The sequence below is a fragment of the Marmota monax genome, unplaced genomic scaffold (assembly GCF_021218885.2).
Source record: "Marmota monax isolate L192 unplaced genomic scaffold, Marmota_monax_Labrador192_F-V1.1 WCK01_AAM20220418_F8-fsc00018, whole genome shotgun sequence".
NCBI lineage: Eukaryota > Metazoa > Chordata > Mammalia > Rodentia > Sciuridae > Marmota > Marmota monax.
The window spans coordinates 4,917,109-4,939,550 of NW_026692201.1; the positions used below are offsets into that span (position 1 = coordinate 4,917,109).

Genomic DNA, 22,442 nt, shown 5'->3' on the forward strand with positions numbered 1-22,442 from the left:
AGAATTGTGTATCCAGCGAAATTAAGCTTCAGGATGGAAGATGAAATTAAAACCTTCCACGATAAACAAAAGTGAAAAGATTTTGCAGCTAGAAAACCATCTCTTCAAAACATCCTCGGCAAAACATTACAGAAAGAGGAAATGGAAAATAACAATGAAAACCAACAGTGGGAGGTAGGACAGTAAAGGGGGGGAAAATAATCAAAGAGGGAAACAAACCATGTTTAGTAACATAAATAAACAAATATGGCTGGAACAACAACCCATATCTCAATAATGACCCTAAATGTTAATGGCTTAAACTCACCAATTAAGAGACACAGGCTAGTAGAATGGATCACAAAACAAGACCCAACAATATGCTGCCTACAGGAGACGCATTTGATAGGAAAAGACATACACAGGCTGAAGGTGAAAGGTTGGGAAAAATCATATCACTCATATGGACTTCGGAAACAAGCAGGAATGTCCATACTCATATCAAATAAAATAGATTTCAAGCCAAAGTTAATCAAAAGGGATAAAGAGGGACACTACATACTGCTAAGGGAACCATACACCAACAAGACATAACAATCATAAATATATATGCCCCAAACAATGGTGCAGCTATGTTCATCAAACAAACTCTTCTCAAGTTCAAGAGTCTAATAGATCACCATACAATAATCATGGGAGACTTCAACACACCTCTCTTGCCACTGGACAGATCTTCCAAACAAAAGTTGAATAAGGAAACTATAGAACTCAATAACACAATTAATAACCTAGACTTAATTGACATATATAGAATATACCACCCAACATCAAGCAGTTACACTTTTTTCTCAGTAGCACATGGATCCTTCTCAAAAATAGATCATATATTATGTCACAGGGCAACTCTTAGACAATATAAAGGAGTAGAAATAATACCATGCTTCTTATCTGATCATAATGGAATGAAACTGAAAATCAACGATAAAAGAAGGAAGGAAAAAGCATGCATCACTTGGAGAATGAACAATAGGTTCCTGAATGATCAATGGGTTATAGAAGACATCAAGGAGGAAATTAAAAAATTCTTACAGATAAAAGAAAACACAGATACAACATATCGGAATCTATGGGACACATTGAAAGCAGTTCTAAGAGGAAAATTCATTGCTTGGAGTTCATTCCTTAAAAAAAGAAAAAACCAACAAATAAATGATCTCATACTTCATCTCAAAATCCTAGAAAAAGAAGAGCAAAACAACAGCAAAAGAAGCAGAAGGCAAGAAATAATTAAAATCAGAGCTGAAATTAATGAAATCGAAACAAAAGAAACAATTGAAAAAATTGACAAAACTAAAAGTTGGTTCTTTGAAAAAATAAATAAAATCGACAGATTTTGGCCAGAGCAATTAGACAGACGAAAGAAATTAAAGGCATAAAAATAGGAAAAGAAGAATTTAAATTATCACTATTTGCAGATAACATGATTCTATACCTAGCAGACCCAAAAGGTTCTACAAAGAAACTATTAGAGCTAATAAATGAATTCAGCAAAGTGGCAGGATATAAAATCAACACGCATAAATCAAAGGCATTCCTGTATATCAGCGACAAATCCTCTGAAATGGAAATGAGGACAACCACTCCATTCACAATATCCTCAAAAAAAAAAATAAAATACTTGGGAATCAACCTAACAAAAGAGGTGAAAGACTTATACAATGAAAACTACAGAACCCTAAAGAGAGAAATAGAAGAAGATCTTAGAAGATGGAAAAATATACCCTGTTCATGGATAGGCAGAACTAACATCATCAAAATGGCGATATTACCAAAAGTTCTCTATAGTTTAAATGCAATGCCAATCAAAATCCCAACGGCATTTCTTGTAGAAATAGAGAAAGCAATCATGAAATTCATATGGAAAAATAAAAGACCCAGAATAGCAAAAACAATGCTAAGCAGGAAGTGTGAATCAGGCGGTATAGCCATACCAGACTTCAAACTATACTACAGAGCAATAGTAACAAAAACAGCATGGTACTGGTACCAAAACAGGCGGGTGGACCAATGGTACAGAATAGAGGACACAGAAACCAATCCACAAAACTACAACTATCTTATATTTGATAAAGGGGCTAAAAGCATGCAATGGAGGAAGGATAGCATCTTCAACAAATGGTGCTGGGAAAACTGGAAATCCATATGCAACAAAATGAAACTGAATCCTTTTCTCTCGCCATGCACAAAAGTTAATTCAAAATGGATCAAGGAGCTTGATATCAAATCAGAGACATGCCGTCTGATAGAAGAAAAAGTTGGCTACAATCTACATACTGTGGGGTCGGGCTCCAAATTCCTCAATAGGACACCCATAGCACAAAAGTTAATAACTAGAATCAACAAATGGGACTTACTCAAACTAAAAAGTTTTTTCTCAGCAAAAGAAACAATAAGAGAGGTAAATAGGGAGCCTACATCCTGGGAACAAATCTTTACTCCTCACACTTCAGATAGAGCCCTAATATCCAGAGTATACAAAGAACTCAAAAAATTAGACAATAAGATAACAAATAACCCAATCAACAAATGGGCCAAGGACCTGAACAGACACTTCTCAGAGGAGAACATACAATCAATCAACAAGTACATGAAAAAATGCTCACCATCTCTAGCAGTCAGAGAAATGCAAATCAAAACCACCCTAAGATACCATCTCACTCCAGTAAGATTGGCAGCCATTATGAAGTCAAACAACAACAAATGCTGGCGAGGATGTGGGGAAAAGGGTACACTTGTACATTGCTGGTGGGACTGCAAATTGGTGCAGCCAATTTGGAAAGCAGTATGGAGATTTCTTGGAAAGCTGGGAATGGAACCACCATTTGACCCAGCTATTCCCCTTCTCGGTCTATTCCCTAAAGACCTAAAAAGAGCATGCTACAGGGACACTGCTACATCCATGTTCATAGCAGCACAATTCACAATAGCAAGACTGTGGAACCAACCTAGATGCCCTTCAATAGATGAATGGATAAAAAAAATGTGGCATTTATACACAATGGAGTATTACTCTGCATTAAAAAATGACAAAATCATAGAATTTGCAGGGAAATGGATGGCATTAGAGCAGATTATGCTAAGTGAAGCTAGCCAATCCCTAAAAAACAAATGCCAAATGTCTTTTTTGATATAAGGAGAGTAACTAAGAACAGAGTAGGGACGAAGAGCATGAGAAGAAGATTAACATTAAACAGGGATGAGAGGTGGGAGGGAAAGGGAGAGAGAAGGGAAATTGCATGGAAATGGAAGGAGACCCTCAGGGTTATACAAAATTACATACAAGAGGAAGTGAGGGGAAAGGGAAAAATAATACAAGGGGGAGAAATAAATGACAGTAGAGGGGGTAGAGAGAGAAGAGAAGAGGGGAGGGGAGGGGAGGGGAGGGGGGATAGTAGAGGATAGGAAAGGCATCAGAACACAACAGACACTAGTATGGCAACATGTAAATCAATGGATGTGTAACTGATGTGATTCTGCAATCTGTATACGGGGTAAAAATGGGAGTTCATAACCCACTTGAATCAAAGTGTGAAATATGATATATCAAGAACTATGTAATGTTTTGAACAACCAACAATTAAAAATTAAAAAAAAAAAAAAAGAAGGAAGGAAGACAGGTCATGTACAATGGTGCACATTGGTCATCCTAGCTACTCTGGAGGCTGAGGCAGGGGGATCAATAGCTTGAGGCCAGCCTGGGCAACCTAGCAAGAGTATGTAGTTCAGTGGTAGAGTACTTGGGCAAGGCCATAGATTCAATCTCCTGTATCATAAAAGAAAAGAAAAAAAGTAAAGAAGGAAGACAGAATAACTAGAAGTCATTTCAATAGGATAGGAAGTACACATCGCCTGACTTTAGTGAAGTACAAAGCAATATCTACAGTGCAGATAACAAATTTAGAGTTTATACAATGAGGAAAGAATCAGAATGGATACTATGAAAATTAGTATAGAGTAACAATTAGAAAATTTTTTTAATTCCAGGAAGTTCTAAAGAATATGGAAAGGCAACTGTTAACTATGAACTTACCTATTTAATTAATTAACTTAAACTTCCTATTTAATTAAGTGAAGTAGAAAAAATAAACAATAAGTGCTGGAGGTATTGCCTTGCATGCACAACACCCTGAGTTTGATTCTTAGCACCAAAGAAAATAAACAAACAAACAAGAGTGAAAGAAATACTGATGTTAAAATTTTTAGAAAACAAAATAAGCAATAAAATATTTTTTATCTTCAATCAAAAGCCTATTAGACTGGGCTGGAGTTGTGGCTCAGTGGTAGAACGCTTGCCTAGCACGCATGAGGCACTGGGTTCGATCCCCAGCACCACATAAAAAAACTAAATAAACAAAAGTATAAATCACAAATTTAAAAAAAGCCTAATAGACACTTTGGATTTTTTTATCTATCACTTACTCAAAAAATACGTTCATGGTTTCCAGTGCCTTGGGAGGCTTAGGTAGGAGGATTGCAAGTTCAAAGCCAGACTTAGCAATGGTAAAGTGCCAAGCAAATCAGTGAGACCCCGTCTCTAAATACAAAATAGGGCTAGAGATGTGGCTATGTGATTGAGTGACCCTGAGATCCCTGGTACACCACCCCCCCCAGAAAAAAATGTTCATTGTTCATAGTTTTTTTAATCTCATCTTTTTCTCAGTATGGGGAGTTGAACCTAGAGCCTCACACATACTAGGCAAGCACTCTATCTACTGAGCTACATTCTCGGTTCTTTCAGTCCTTTTTAAAATCTTATTTTGAAACAGAGTCTAGCTAAGTTCCTATGTTAGTCTCAAATTCAAGATCCTCCTGAATCAGCCTTCCAAGGAGCTGGGACGCCACACTTAGTTAAAATGATCTAAGTGTGGCGAAATTTCCATTTTAAGCCACTCACTCTGGCTCCTGTTATGCCAGTTCTAGGAAATTAATACAAAGTCAAACATAAATTACAAAACCATATTGAAGGGGCTTATAACATGGTCTGAAATAAACATCCATTCACCTAATGTCCAGTCTTAATAAATATTGACATTTGCCTAAATTCACTTCAGGTCTTTTTTTCAAAGGTATAAAATATTTCAAATATAGTTGCAATCCTATATTATCTTTTTTTAAATAAATATTTATTTTTTAGTTATAGGTGGACACAATATTTTATTTTTATGTGGTTCTGAGGATTGAACCCAGTCCCATAACCCCAGCCCTCCTATATTCTCTTTGCCAGACTCTTTTCTCCTTCTTCCTCCCCAGACACAGGCACTGATAAAAGAAGAGTATATCATGTCCAAATGTTTATGTTTAAATGCCAGTTTATACACAAACAATATGCAGTAACACTTGATGTCCTTAACTTTTTCATCCATAGGAAATGGTTATACATCTATTTTACTTTTTTTTTTTTTACTTACCATATTTTTATGACTTGTTTACATTGATAGATGCAATTTTAGTTCATTGGTTTTAACAGCTAAAAACAATTTTTACTTTTCCATTAATGCCTATCAGTAGACATGCAGGTTATTCTTCAACTTGTACTCTAATAAATGATGCTACTACCATTAACTTATCTTGCACATATCCCCTACACATAACCTAAAGTTTTCTTAATACTAGTTTTTGAGTATAGTCCTTAAAAAGGAAATACTGGGTGTTCTATCTTTCCAATGCCTATTTCCTTAGGTAAATAACCTTTGTTACAGTATAAGAATATTCCCATAATTAACTAAAGGTTATAAGTGAAGACAACTTTAAGGTACTTTCCATAGGAAAGGATTACATTCTATATTAGATTGTTTTGTTTATTTATTTATTTGGTACTAGGGGTTGAACATTCAGCGACACTTTACCACTGAGCTATCTTTTAATTTTTTATTTTGACATAGTATAAGCTCCTGAGACTGGCCTCAAACTTGTGAATCCTCCTATGTCGCTAAGATTACAGGCATGCACTCCTATACCCAGCTCCTGTTTTATTTTTAAAGTCATCCTGGAATGTGTAATTAGCAAAGACATTTGGAATAAAAAGCAACATACCTCATTAATGAGAAATTACCTGGGTAATACCTTTAGACGACATAATTGCCTGATTATAGAATATGCGGCCAAAGTGGTCTCGGTCTGGAAACGCATCAGCTTGTCGGGGTAAGTTGGCTCCTCCTGAGTCCACTGAACAAGGAAAATAAGATCAATAAGTGCATCTCCATCAGCAAAATATCTATCTATGCACAGCAGATTTGTATGAATGATAGCATCACTTCTTAATCACAAAAAAACCCTTTCCCTATCTTTCCAAACTGTCCTAGAGTCTTTATCACCAATCTCCCAACACAGCCAAAATGATTCAGTCTTCCCCAAACCCATTAGGCTTTCCTACTGCTATGCAAAATTCTACACAAATCGTTTAGCATTCTCTCCTTTGAGGACCCAGAAACTCCAGAAACTCTTAACCAGCTGAGCTAAAAAAGTCTCTCTCCCTCTTCTAAACCAATACAGAAACCATCTACAGAATTCATGTGATAATTTATCACATATTGCCTTCTGATATTGATTCCATTGCAGACTGAAGTGGTAGATAAGAATGTCAGCCAAGTTCAAAATGGAGCTTGCTGCTTCATAGCTCTGTGATTATAGGCATGTTTCCTGGCCATTCTCTGCATCTGATTTCTTACCCATGAAATGAAAACAATAGTAGCTACTAATTATAGTTGTTTTCAGGATTACATGAAAATGTACGCAAAGTGTTTGGTTCAGCACTTACTCTGAGCGCACACAGAGAAAAAAAAAGTTAGCTAGTCCTATACACATTATTATTGCCTATAACCATTAAGTCTTATATGGTGATTTAACACATTACATTCTGTCTTCAATTAATTATGAGCTTGCTAAAGCCAGAGATCACACAATACTCTATGTCCCCTATGGTGTCTGGCCCAACACATTCAATTAGCTGGGTCTCATTTGCTACTTTCTTTTTAATATTTTTTAGTTGTTCATAGATATTTATTTATTTATACAAAGTGCTGAGAATCGAACCCAGTGCTTCACACATAGCAGGCAAGTGCACTGCCACTGAGCCACAGCCACAGCCCATCATTTGCTACTTTCTATATGTGCAAAGCAATTCATATTGCAAGTCTATCAGGTAAATTAACTTTCCCCCCAAAAAAGATAAATACATCAGTACCTGTTCAAAGGCCTGCATAAACCAAAACTATGTGCTGGAGTTTTATTGGACTAAACCAATATCCAGGAAGTGCCTGTTTTAAACTGAAATACCCTTTGATTTATTTTATTTTATGTATTTATCTATTTTTGTACTAGGGGTTGAATCCAGAGGTGCTTAACCACTGAGCCATACCCATAGCCCTCAGGGATTCACTAAGTTGCTAAGGGCCTCCCTAAGTTTCTGAGGCTGGCCTTGACCTTGCAATCCTCCTGCCTGAACCTCCCAAATCACTGGGATTACAGACATGCGTCACCACACCTCGCCCCTTTGATTTAAATGTATTTTAATTTCAAATATGAATTTACTTTCTTGTGAAATTAAGTTTATCTTAAATTATATCTGCTCACATTATATAATACTCAAGCATTTAATATAATACCTGGCACTCGAGCAATCCATAAATACCAACCAGCTTTTTTAAAATTTAAACCCTTTATGATTAACAGAAAAACAATATGTATATGAAAAAAAATCCAAACAGAGAAAAAACTGGCATGCACTAAAATGTTAGCAGAACTATTCCTCAGTAATATTATCATGGTAGTAGTTCTTATTTACTTTTTCTCCCAGAGTTCTGAGCAAAGAACATGCATTCTCTTGTTAATTATGGTAGAAATACTTCAGTATTTTTAAGTACACATTGATGGTGTCATATATACAGTCTTGCCTTTTACCAACTAACAGTAGTGTTTTTACAACTCTTGTGACTTGCCCAGGTAGATGCAGGGGAGCCTGTTTTGCAGCGCAATTTCCTGTGCCCGTAGGTGTTTTTTCACAGTCACTGGGTAGTAGGAACCTCCTTTCACAGTGGCATCATTAGCAACAATCATGCACTCTACTCTGAAAGGCAAAAATTTCATTGGAAAGAGAATATGAGATATGTCTTCAAAATCAAAGGCCAATTACAGCTCACTACAAGACACTCTGATGTAACTTTCAACTTCTATGACCACTAATAATTACTGAACAATCTTATGCCAAAAAGTAAGCTTCATTAGGGTTCACATATTCATTTATAAAATATGAGTACTTCTAACAAGTTCACACACTCATACTTGACTTTTAAAATGTCACCAGTCCCTACATAATTAGTAAAAAATTAAAAACCTAAAACACATTTTCTTTCTTTTCTTTTTTTTTTTTTTTTTTTACCAGGGATTGAACTCAGGGACACTCAACCACTGAGCCACATCCCCAGCCCTATTTTGTATTTTATTTAGATACAGGGTCTGTCCGATTTGCTTAGTGCCTCACCATTGCTGAGGCTGGCTTTGAACTCGTGATTCTCTTGCCTCAACTTCCGAGCTGCTGGGATTTACAGGCTCACGCCTATAATCTGTGCCCGGCCTAAAACACATGTTCTAATGGTTCTTCAATGAAAGGGTTCTAACAAGATAATCATAATACCAAGCATAATAATATTAATCCAATCTCAAGGGCAAAGAATTCCCTCACAATAAAGCTTCAAATTTTCCTTTTGATAATTTGCAAAAAATGAAAACTGCCCCGTCAAGAGTACTAAGATTTTTGTGTGTGTGTTTTCAGAAGTTCCTCAATGTTACAGCCATTTTTTTTAAAGCTAAAAGAAGTCTAAAATACACTTATCTTGCTTGAAGACACAATGGATGCAAACTTTAAAACAGTACACAAGTGACAAAAATCTGGGGGGCAAGGGAAGATTGAACTGCCTGGCATTGCCACAGAACCTTAAGATCAGATTGAAATCTGAGACAGCAACAGCATGTTTTTTACAAAATATTTGGTTTTGGTTGTTATTTTATGTTCCCTAGAATTCTAAAGAGTAATTCATTGAATCCCTATTGAAAATCAAGAAAAGCAACTGAAATCCAACATATAGTAGGGTTATGCTTTTCCTATTAGTTAGCAGGGCTCCATACAAGATAAACAAGTCTCTTCTCTGAGCATCAGTTTTATTCACTAGATCACATAAAACCTTTTTCTACATTACAAGTAGCATTTTATTTACAGTGGAATGCAAATTTTTAATAACTTTACCATTAAACATATAAAACTTTTCTCTTTTTTTGGTACCAGGGATTGAACCCAGGGGCACTTTACCACTGAGACACCCCAGCCCTTTTCATATTGTATTTAGAAACAGGGTTTCACTGAGTTGCTTAGGGTCTCACTAAGTTGCTGAGGCTGGTTTGAACTCACAATCCTCCTGCCTCAGTGTCCCGAGCCGCTGGGATTACAGGCATGTACCACTCCAAACATATAAAACACTGAAGGAAATTTAGGCTTATGGCAGGTTGCTGAGCCATGACTCCACACTGATAGAAAATGTGTTCACACGTCCCAGCTCATGGGTGACACACCCAGAAAAGCTTAAGAAGCTCTGGTACTACAAGGAAGCCAGGCTGTGAAGTCAGAAAAAGCTCAACTGGCTCTGCCATTTTCTAGATATGTGACTTTGAACAAGAGACATAGTCCACTTTTGCAAATGTATTAAAAGATCACAGACAGGAGCTGGGGTTGTAGCTCAGTGGTAGAGTGCTTGCCTAGCACGCGCAAGACCCTGGGTTTGAATCTCAGCACCACATAAAAATAAATAAATAAAATAAAGGTATTGTGTACAACTTCAACTAAAAAAAATACTTAAAAAAATTAATAATTTTAGATTTTAAGTACTATGAACATATAATAAAATAAGGCAATGTTGTTTAATTATTATAATAAGATATCACAAAACAAGGTAAAAGATGCAATCAAACATAGGGCTGGGGACATAGCTCAGTGGTAGAGCTCTTGCCTCAAATGCATGAGGCCCTGGATTCAGTCCCCAGTACCAGAAAAAAAAATAATAAAACCAAAACATAAAAACACCAACCAAAAAAAGAAAAACCAAAGATGCAATCAAATATGGTAAATAATATAATAAAACAAGTTAATTGTGGTGGAGGCTATGATAAAATAAAATGGTTGAGGAATAAAAATAATAGCTGCCACCCATATACACTAGTACTGTCCTAAGGCACATGAGATATCTCATATTACAGAAACAGGCAGAGAAATTGGACAACACTAGGCAACTAAAGTGTTATAATAAAAGACTGAGGTGAGAAAAGTAGGGAGGGATCATATCTGACATGGACTTTATAAGCCATGATAAGGCTTATAAAGTCCAGAAAGATGGGATGCTATACAATTACTCTTTGACTAGTCACTATTTCAGGCAAGCAGTCCTTGAATGAAACTGGCTTATAAATAAATTCCATATAAGTTTCCTCATTAAATGTCTTAGTATCTACTTCAGAAATTATAAAGGAGCCTGTGATAATGAGAAATACATACTTTGGTGCTCCCCCACTCCATTCCTGCCACAGAACTCCTAAAATCCTTGCAATTTCTGGGTGCCAGGAACAACTTTTGCTGTTCCTAAGTGCCTTTCAATCACACCTGAGTTTATGTTAATGCTATGAACTATGATTTGGATGAGAGTTCCCCAAAGGTCCATGTGTTAAAAGCTTGGTCCCTGGGTGGTAGCACTATTGAGAGGTGATGGAGCCTTTGGGAGATAGGACCTTGTGGGAGGTCCTATGCCATTGAGGGTGTGCCCCAAAAGGTCTTGTGAAACTCCATCCATCCTCTCTCTTCCTGCTCCAATTCAAGATGTGAGCAGTTTGCTCTAGCACATGCTCCCCACCACTGCTATCAATAGCCCTCATCAGAACTGAGCTGATGCAGGTGCCATGCTTTGGAACCTCCAGAAATGTGAACCAAAATAAACCTGTCTTTAATTCATAAATAGCCTCTCTCTGATAATCTCATTGTAGTAACATGAAGCAGGCTACTAAAGTTAGCATTTTTAGTGTACATGCATTTGACTACATAAGGTCAGATGTGGAATTTTCCATCTGTGGCATGGAAAATATCATATAAAATTACCTTTGAATTATGTGTATAAGGTGTGGTGTACATGAAACATAAGTGAATCTCACATTTAGACTTGGTTCCCACCCCCAAAATATCTCATTATATATGCAAATATCCCAAAATCTGGAAAAAAGAATCTGCAATCAGAAACACCTCTGTTCCCAAGCATTTCAGAAAGGGAACACTCAATCTTTAATAAAATATAAATACAGTCATGCACCACATAATAATGTCTCAGTTAACAACAGACCACATACACAATGGTGATCCTTTAGGATTACACTGTCTAGCAGCATCATAGAGCCATAGCTCCATGATGTTCACATAACGCATTTCTCAAATCATATCATAGTTTTTAAGCAACACATGACTGTATACACAAGGGGAACAAAATGGAAGAGCATGTTCTAAGATATTGAGAGTCATTACAACGAGAGATATGATAAAGGGAAATTATTCTACTTAATTATGTATTTCCATAACATAGGAATTTAGTTTAATTTTGCATTAAAAATGTCTCCATACTGGGTGAATATTAAGCAAAGAGCCATGGGGGAAACATGGGAGTAAAAATCAAGGAAGAAGCAACAATGGTAAATGGCTATAGCTGCAGGCATGGATCATGGGGAGAAGGTGGAGGAACACACCATAAAGCAACATCTGTGTCAAAGTCAAGTGTGCCAGGCTGAGTCAGACTAAGATCAAAACCATGTTACTCTCTAAGCCTGCATCCTCTGCACAATGGTGAGGACTATGATAGCATCCATGCTCACACAGCTGCCGTGAGGATGAAGACAGGCAATCACTACAGTGCCTGGCATAATACCAATGTGGTAAATAGGACCACATTCAGAAACATATACAAATAAATTTAATATTGAGGAATCTAGAGTCCCTGAGCCTGCAGTGGTTCTCAAACTTAAGCATCCAAGAACTATTAAGCAACATATGTTGCAGAACTTGTTAAAATGCAGACTGCAGGGCCTCACCCCAAGCATTTCTGAATTAGTACTTCCAGGAAGACTGGAGAATCTGCTTTTTTTCTAATAAGTTCCCAAGTGATGCTGATGCTGCCTGGGGACCAAACCTGAAAAAATATTCCTCTAAAAATGGTTATCACCCCAGGTGAGCAAGAGATTGCCTAGGGAGCCTTTGAAACTACACGCCAATCCCACACATAGGAATGCTGATTCAGTGGGAGGTCTGAATTGGATCTCAGGAACTTTTGCTGGGGGTTTTTTCCTTCAATTTTTATTTCTAAAGCTCCACAAATGAATCTAGTGCAGGTCTGAGTAGGATAATCAGGTCCTAAATTATATAAATAGCACAAAGCTTGCATGCAAATATGCAAAGTGAGTGCTGGATGCCTGCATCTCGTCAAAGTCCTCTTCTTCCTGGGTACCATTATTATTATTGTTGTTGTTGTTGTTGTTACCACAGGGATTAAACCCAGGGGCGCTCAACAAATGAATCACATCCACATCCCTTATTATTTTTAACTTTGAGACAGGATCTTGTTAAGTTGCTAAGGCTGGCTTTGAACTCCTCCTGCCTCAGCCTCCCAAGATGCTAGGATTACAGGTATGTGCCACCGTGCCCAGCTAACCCTCATTACTGAGCTTTAGGTAGAATACTCACCCTGATACTCTTCCAATGCCTGTAATGATGCCACCTGCAGGGACTTCCTCATTACCATATAACTGGTAACCTGCAAACTGGGATAACTCCAGAAACGGAGACCTGAAAGGAAAAAGAACATTTTTGAATTAGTGTCTATATATATATATATATAAACATATGTGTGTGTGTATATCTATATATATACATATATATATATAGTCATAATATACATTTTTAAGAAAAGGAAACTATTTTTTCAAATATGCATATTATACATAAAATCTATAAAAAGAGTTGGGCACAGTGAAACATGACTATAATTCCAGCTACTTCAAAGGCTAAGGCAGGAGGATCACAGTTCAAGGACAGCCTGGGCAAATTAATTAGACTCTGTCTAAAAAATAAAAAGGGCTCGGAAAGTACCTTAGTGGTAGAATACCCCTGGGGTCAATCCCAAGTACCATAGGAAAAAAAAAAATTCTACAATAGCCCCCCATTTCTCTTAAAGTAAGAGCCAAAACCTTTACAATGGCCTACAAGGGCCCTCTTAACTCCAACCCCATCTCCTATTAGTCTCTCCTTCATTCCCTCAATGCCAAACACAATGATCTCCTGGACATCAGCATACCTAGCATACATCCCACCTCTGGGCCTTTGCCCTGCTTATTTCCTCTGCCTGCAACATTTGTCCCAGCTATTTATAGGGCTATCTCTTGTCCCTCCTTTAAATCTTTGCTCAAATGTCAACTTCTCAAAGAGTTCTACCCTAACCATCCCACTTAAAACTACAACTTGTCCATCATGGTCTCTGCCTTACTCTGGTCTATCTTTTATTTTCCCCACAATACTTGTTACCTTCTAGCATAATGTATAACTTAAAACATTTATTATTTATCTTCTGTCTCCCTCTGCCATAATATAAACTCCAGTAGGGCAAAACTCTTCATTTGTCTTGTTCATTGACGTATTATTAACATCTAAAACAGTGCCTGACACACAGTACACTCCCAATAAACCTTTGCTGTTTGAATTTTATAAGAATCAAAATTCAAACCGGGTGTGGTGACACATGCCTGTAATCCCAGCGGCTTGGGAAGCTGAGGCAGGAGGATCATGATTTCAAAGTCAGCCTCAGCAACTTGGTGAGGCCTTAAGCAACTCAGTGAGACTCTGTCACTAAATAAAATACAAAAAAAAAAAAAAAAAAGGTCTAGGATGTGGCTCAATGACTAAGTTTCCCTGAATTTAATCCCAGATACCAAAGCAAAAAAAAAAAAAAAAAAAAATTCAAAATCACTTATTGATAACACCGTCTAATAAAGTACCACAGAACAGAGAACACTGTGTCAGCATTGGGTAGGTACTAACCCTGGGTCTATAAGGGTGTCGACTCTTTCTCTGGGTAATAGTTTTCCTCTTGCTGTGTGCAGTGCTCGGGCTTTCTCACTACCTCCTAGAATAAAAACATGATTAGATAGATCAGACCTAGATAAGATCTCCATTCAAATTAATGCCAGGAAAACATATAATGCTCAAGACAAAGCAAGGCACTCTTATTTATTTTTTTAATATTTATTTTTTAGTTGTAGTTGGACACAATACCTTTATTTTATTTACTTATTTTTATGTGGTGCTGAGGATTGAACCCAAGGCCTCCAACGTGCTAGGCGAGCACTCTACCATTGAGCCACAACCCCAGCCCCCAGCCCCAAAGCAAGGCACTTTTAAAAAGTTCAATATATCTTATGAGAAACAGCTAATTTTTCAGTTCAGTCACTCAACTTGTCAGCTACCAATTTTCTGAAGTAATTAAAGAAACAGGATTTTGTTGTGTTTTGTTTTCAAATCAATCTATCTCTGATCCTAGAGTATATCTTTTACATGTTCTGAATTCACTAGTAATTATAAAAAGTTACTCAGTATTTTCTTTGCAACTCATTCATTGCAAAAACTGCCTCATTGCCACTCTGTTAAATATTTACCACATATATCTAGCATTATACTAAGTCCTAGATAAAATATGAAAATTCCTGTCTTCGTTTGGATGAGGTAAAAGCATCATTGAGAAATTACTAGCCCAAAAGGCAAGTGAGGACTTATGTAAAAGTGACATTAGTGACCCACAACACTTTAAGACTGCAAATGGGAGAACTGAACACCTTTACAGCAATTAGAAAGTCCCCTTTTGTTAGTCTCTTGACTCAGAAATGGTCTTTGGTATTTCCCAACATTACTTACATCTTAGTAGACAAAATCACAGTAATTAAAGAGATGCTAGGGTAACCTGACCAGACTACTTGAGGCCAAAGGGCCCCAACCTCACGTACCCCTCCTGGGCTGAGGCCTTAGTGTCTTGGGAGTATCTATGACCCACTCTCTGTGAACCAAAGTATCAAGCAGTACCTTGAAATGTTCATTTTCTCTATTTAACATTTATTTTTTAGGTGTAGATGGACACAATGCCTTTATTTTATTTACTTATTTTTATGTGGTGCTGAGGATGGAACCCAGGGCCCCACCTGTGCTAGGCGAGCGCTCTACCGCTGAGCCACAACCCCAGCCCCTTAAAATGTTCGTTTTCATTGCTGCCCCCAAATGGTCTCAATATAGTCTCTGTATAATGCAAAACTCAACTATTTAAGAAAGCCATTTCTTTGTTTACTTGGGTAAGAAAATAAGTTTCTATCTATTTCAAACAGGCTTCCAAATACAACCATTTTTCCAAACAAGGACTCTTTGCTGTACCTAAAAGGATTTTTTTTTTCCTGAAGAGGTACATGGCATATTTTTAAGACCAAATCTGTCTTCAGGTTACCAAGAAAATTACATCATACATCTAATCTTCTTTTAAAATGAAATAATCCTGGGAAGGAACGACTTAGTGCCGTCCCCGACCAGCAAGGGCAGCTAAACTAAGGGCTCACTCGAGTGAATTTCCTAAGGTATCAAATAAAACACAGACACACAATTTACCTTTAATTCAAGCCCCAGGACCACTCCTCTGCCCTTGGCCTCAAGCTCCCCAAATGGGAGATCGAGGAATGTAAGGAAAGGCTGGTGGGAGAGAGCAAGCTCGTTTGGGAGTAGACTTTTATTGGGGGACTCTTGATTCTTTAGAAATTTCCATTCAACAGAGATCAAGAGGGGCATGGTTACAAGGACAGGTAAGGTAACTCCACCCCTAGGGATGTAGGAAGGCATGCCCAGCATGAAGACACATTTGGGGACATTTTTACGACTTTCAAGATGGGGGGGGGGGGGCATTGTCTACAGAACCACTTTGATGTGGCCAGATCTTGGGAAGTGACTGACAGATCCTCACCAATCAGGAAAGGAAAATGCTGGTCACATAATGTGGTGTCCTCCCACAACTTAGTTACAAAATATTGTGATTAAGTCAAATGGCTTTTCTCTTTTCTCCCAAGCACTGGTCAAGACTTTAAGAATCATGTTTAGGGGTCAGGGAGAAAGGGACAAAAGGATCTCAAGACACTGAGGCCTCAGCCACGGGATGGGTACATGAGGTTGGAGCACTTGGGCCTTCCAAAAGGCAAAGGGGGAAAAAAAAGAAAGAAAGAAAGAAAAAGCAGAGGAAATTCTGCAGAATATGGACACATTTAATATCTTGATTGTAGTTATGGTTCCCTGAGTAAACCATGCATGTCAAAATGGCTTTAAATTGCATACTCTAATGTAGTACTGTAGGTCAACTATACTTCAATGAAGTATTTAAAAATAAATATTTAAAGAAAAATTACTGCAAGGAAACCAGGTTAGGGTGAGAAGCAGTGACATAAGAGCCCTTTCAGGGCCTAGCAAGAGAGGGAATAGAAGGCAGATTTGGGTGACAAAATGGTGCTAAGATATGCTTTAAAAAAAAAAAAAGTACTTAAGCCAATATTATTTTCTTAATTCTGCCTAGAATTTGACCTTTTAATTTGGAGCAGCTGGTGAATTTCGGTTTCATTAGGAAGAACCAAAGCTTGGGTTAATCTTGATACAGACTTACAGAGCACAGAATGAAGCCCCTCTGCATTTTAACAAGCATAGTAAACTGGGTTTGATGGTGCACACTATAATCCCAGCAACTTGGGAGGCTGAAGCAGGAGGATTACAAGTTTGAGGCCAGCCTCAGCAACTCAGCAAGAACCTGTCTCAAAATAAAAAATATAAAAGGGGTTGAGGATGTGGCCAGGTTCAATTCCCAGTGCCAAAATTAATTAATTAAAATAAACAGGCATAGTATATTTGGACCACATGACTGCACAACACAGGACCTCAGTTTTCCAAAGATTCTTTTTTAAACATTTTGTGTTAATTATCTCCATTCCCATAGACTTGGTGCCAGAAAACATGCTTTCATTAACCTCTCATTTAGATCAAACTCCCATTGCATGTACTTTACTGTTTTGCATTGATTCTCAGATAGGTAATCTGCTCACATTTTTAACATCCCTGAGATCAGAAAGCATTTTACAATTTACAGCATCTTTCTATTGCTATCTGACAAGGGGCAGTCATGACCTAGCTGTCTGCCTTTGCATGCACTAATGTCTAACTGTTGTCACTTCAACTGTACTACACACACTGCTGGAACTCCACGAGTGGAATTTAACTTCCATTTTTAAACATCTTCAAAAAATTATGCAAGTCTTATCCTTAGATCATTAAAGGCCCCCTCTCCACTTCAACCATTAAGACCATTTGTGTTTTTCTACAGTCATAAAATTATAAGCCAGTGTAAAAACAAAGCACTTCTGATTTTATCAAAACACTTACTTCAATTAACTTGAATTAAGAAAAACGCTTAGTTCTGGCTATTCTGAATAACACCACAGCGGTAATCCTTTTCCCACCTACAGAAATGACTAAGTTACTCTTCATGCGTCCTACACATTCCAACAAGGAAGAAGGGGGAGATCAAAGACAGAAGAGACCTGAGAAACCTGAAACAAAGGCAAAGGTGAGAAAACAATAATGAACAAAAAAGAGGGCAAGAGTCAGCTACTTTGTCAACTTTATCTATCACAAGTTCTCTCTATTGAAAAACGTCAAGTGTTATTTATGAAACAACCTCAAACACCTGCTCCTTTATCCTGCCTGAAAACTATTTAGGAAATTGCATGAATTAAAAAATCAGGATGACTACAGAAACAGGAGGGAAAGGAAAATGAGCAATATTCCCTAACTCTTGATCAATACCATCATTGCTAAACTAGCCTACGACCATTCACAGAACAAAATTAGAGAAGAAAATGCCCAGAGCAAGGTGCATGAAATCCCTTTAAACAACAAAACATACAAACACATACACACACGTTTTTCTGTTTAGGTTATTTTGAAACTGCCCAGAGGTCTATCAAAAAACGTATGTTTGGGCTGGGGTTATAGCTCAGTGGGTAGAGCACTCACCTCGCACGTGTAAGGCACTGGGTTTGATCCTCAGCACCACATAAAAATAAAATAAAGGTACTGTATCCACCTACTATAAAAAATTTTTTTTAAAAAAATGTATGTTTAAGGTGTGCATGATGGTGCACATCTGAAATCCCAGCAGCTCAGGAGGCTGAGGCAGGAGATCAGCAAAAGTGAGGTGCTAAGGCAACTCAGTGTCTCTAAAAAATACAGGGCTGGGGATGTGGCTCATGGTGGAGTGCCCCTAAAATCAATCCCTGATACACGCCTCCCCTCAAAAAAATGTATGTTTAGAAATACACTGAAGTCAGGCACAGTGGCACATGCCTATAATTGCAGCGGCTTGGGAGTCTGAAGCAGGAGTATCATGAGTTCAAAGCCAGCCTCAGAAACTTAGCAAGGATCTAAGCAATTTATAAAGACCCTATCTCAAAACTTTAAAAGCAAAAATTTTAAAAATGGGGCAAGGTGTGGCTCAGTGGTTAAGTGCCCCTGGGTTCAATCTCTGGTACTGCCCCCTCCCCCAAAAAAAGTATGTTTAGAGCAGGGGATGCAGCACAGTGGCAGAGTAGTCCCCTAGCATACACTAGGCTCTGGGCTCAAACCCCAGTACCGTTAAAAAAAAAAGGTTTGGAAGGATTATTTATGGATGAATAGAGGCATCTTTTCAATGCCTCTTTTCAAGTTTCTATGAGCATATATTATTTTAAAATGTGTGTGTGCACATATGTCAAATATCTATCTGAATAGTTCAATTCTAGGTAAAACTGTGAAGTCCTAAGTAATCCTTTCTCCTGTCTCCCTATGTCACCTCCCCAGAGGGCCCTGCTCAGCCTTCATGCAGCCAGCCTTCACCTAGGCACATCAGAACCCATAGTCCTCAGCAGGAAGCGAATGGTGTCTGACCGCTCCCTGATTCAACCCACCTATCTTAATGTTCTAGGGCAATACTCATTTATCAAATCAAACTGGGTAACAGTTGAAACTATGGAATAACCATTCCCAACAAAACATGTTTTTATTTCAGCTAGAGTTTTGGCTTTTTTTTCTGGAAACAAAGCCTTAATATAAATGGCTTCAAGAGTATAAATTCCACTATGAATCAGCCTCCTTATATCAAAGAAAACATTCGGCATTTGGTTTTTGGGGACTGGTTAACTTCACTTAGCACTATCTTCTCTAACTCCAACCATTTACCTGCAAATGCCATGATTTTTTTCTCTTTTATTGCTGAGTAATATTCCATCGTGTATATATGCTACATTTTTAATCCATTCATCTATTGAAGGGATAGGGAGTGGGAACATGGGAGGAACAGAAGAACTCTAGATAGGGCAGAGGGGTTGGAGGGAAAGGGAGGGGGCATGGGGTAATTAATGATGGTGAAATGTGATGATCATTACTATCCAAAGTACATGTATGAAGACACAAATTGGTGTGAATATGCTATGTTTACAACCAGAGATATGAAAAATTGTGCTCTATATATGTAATAAGAATTATAATGCATTCTGCTGTCACATATAAATTTAAAAATTTATATAAAAAAGTATGAATTCCAGTCATCCTTCAGAAAAGCATAAATAAAATACAGGATATTTTGCCTCTCAAATCATACCCCGAATGACAAAATCTGTATCATTCTTTAATACCATTTTCCCCACACTAGGGCAGGGATTCAAGAGCTACCTGGTCAAAAAGAATGACTAATGTCAGCTACCCCATTTTGTAAGTAACCCTCCATTTATTTGCACACACCTGAATAGGGTAGCCTAGGCCAGTATAAGTGACAATCACTGCTTCTGCCTGTTTTTCTTTCTCCCTTTTCCTGAAAGCAGTACTGCCACCACCATGAGGTTCCAGGAGTTACCCGCCCAGTCTCCTAAAGCCCTACATGACATGGGTCCTGATGGCATAGTTACAAATTCCCCTGACACAGTGATTGGGCCACAGGGTAAACATGTGACCCAAAGTGGGCCAATCAGAACTTCCCATAATGGTGATGAAAGGATAGCTATCAATTCCTCAGTCTGAACTATATGGATGTAATCCCTGGCCTACCAGCAACCTAGCTCCCCACCTCATGGAGAAGCCTGGAGAGATAGGATCCACACCATACATAAGGAGTGGTAAAGTCTTGGAGATTCTGGAGCCCCTGATCCAGTCAATACTGCCTTCCCATTGGGTACAAGAAACAATAAATGGTGCTTTCCACCTTAAACACTTTTGATTTGGATTTCTGTGACTTGAAACCAAAAATACTGGACACAGGTCATTTTTAATATTCTTTTTTTAAAAACTGTGCTCGGCAACTTAGAAAGACCCTAAGCACTTAGCAAGGCCCTGTCTCAAAATTAAAAATTAAAAAAAAAAATAGCTGGAGATATAGTTCAGTAGTTAAGTGAATCTGGGTTAAATCTCCAGTACAAAAAAAAAAAAAAATGTGTGTGTGTGTGTGTGTGTGTGTAATAAAGGACAAAAACACTGAGTTTATTTCTTCCGTAATGTACAAAACAAATGAATAACCAACTTCAGATGGTCTCTCTATTCACCCACCATTAATCAATTACCTTGCATCCATAAAGTCCTCAGAGAAAAAAATATAAATATTATTATTTTCATTTCCCTAATTACTTCTATAGGGGGAGTCTGTCCTCTAAATTTGGTAAGTCATACCTAAGAATACAACAGTACTCGTAAGTCAAAAGTAAAACAGTTCTCTATCTGTAAAGATACTGGGGAAAATTTTTTTAATGAAGACTATAAAAATAATATAGCAACTCTTAAATTAGGCACTGGTCGTATATTAAGAATTTATTTTGAGCTGGATGCGGTGGTGGCACACACCAGTAGCTCAGGAGGCTGAGGCATAGGATCTTGAGTTCAAAGCCAGCCTCATAGCAACTTAGCAAGGCCCTAAGCAACTCAGTGAGACCCTGTCTCTAAACAAAAATATAAAAAAGGGCTAGGATGTAGCTCAGTGGTTAAGCCCCCCGGGTTCATCCCCAGTACAAAAAAAAAAAAAAGAGAGAGAGAGAGAGAATTTATTTTGAAAATCACCTGTAGTTTTAAGTTACATGGCTTTCTAAACTAAAAATGTCATATAGACCCATAACAGTACAACAGAATCATCAATCATCATACGTGTAGTATGTTCCTCTCCATGATGTAATTACTTCCAATCAAAAGAATTCCTTTTATGTAAAATTAAGAAACAGAGGAGCTAGGGTTGTGGCTCAGTGGTAGCGTGCTTGCCTAGCATCCGTGAGGCACTGGGTTCAATTCTCAGCACCTCATACAAATAAATAAAATAAAGGTTCACCAACAACTAAAATATATATATATATATATATTTTTTTTTTTTTTTAAAAAAAGAAAGAAAGAAAGAAACAGGGATGTGAGCCAGGTGTGGTGGAACCCATCTGTAATCCCAACAACTCAGGAGGCTGAGGGAGGAAGATCACAAGTTCAAAACCAGTCTCAACAACTTAGCGAGACCATGTCTCAAAAAAAAAAAAAAAAAAAGGCTGGATGTGGCTCACTGGTTAAGTGCCCCTGGATTCAATCCCTGGTACCAAAATAAATAAATAAAGTATATGGGATGATGTGTTAGGTTAGGTGCAAATATTGTACTATTTTATAAAAGAGATTCAAGCAGCCACAGATTTGGTATCTTCTGGGGTTCTGGAACCAAACTCCTACAGATACCAAAGGTTGAATATTTACAGGAAAAAATAAAACATCTGCATACCAAAAACAAAATGCATAATTTTAAGAGTCAAAGGCTTAATGCTACTAGTTTTTCCTAAAAGCAATATTGTAAAAGGACATCTTAATTTAAAGCATAAACTGAAGAGTAAGTGCTGTTTACCTAGTCTTATATACTGTGCTCGTTCATGGAGTTGATCCACTAGTGCTTTCATCTGCTCATAGTTCTCCTAAAAGAGAAACAGAGGAGGAGGGCAGGAACATTAGAAAACAATGTTACCAAAATAAGGGTTAACACATCAACCTGTCCCACCTCTGTGTGAACTCCACTAGGGGCCACCCACCCCATCAATTTGGTCTCCACTTGAGTCATCCCACGAAATGATTAATTGCTGCCCATTTCTGTTCAGCTCTTCTTCATGGCCACCACCCTGCAGGGCCATCTCTCTAAACCTTATGGCTCTTCTGAAGCCTAACTCATCTTTCTCAATTTTAACCCTACTTCTGGTTACTCCTACTCATTTGAATGTCTTTCTTC

The 22,442-nt window shown here is 37.8% G+C and overlaps 1 protein-coding gene across 2 annotated transcripts in view; it reads right to left on the reverse strand.

Moving 5' to 3' along the window:
- The window catches only part of Mccc2 (methylcrotonyl-CoA carboxylase subunit 2), a 79,195-nt gene that overhangs the window by 43,966 nt on the left and 12,787 nt on the right, over positions 1-22,442 (reverse strand). For both annotated transcript variants that reach the window (XM_058574201.1, XM_046427399.2), the window contains exons 2-6: positions 22,068-22,134; positions 14,150-14,234; positions 12,800-12,901; positions 7,977-8,104; positions 6,092-6,204 (exon numbers count right to left, since the gene is read on the reverse strand). In XM_058574201.1, the coding sequence (XP_058430184.1) occupies positions 6,092-6,204; positions 7,977-8,104; positions 12,800-12,901; positions 14,150-14,234; positions 22,068-22,134 (495 nt within the window). The remainder of the gene's footprint in view (positions 1-6,091; positions 6,205-7,976; positions 8,105-12,799; positions 12,902-14,149; positions 14,235-22,067; positions 22,135-22,442) is intronic.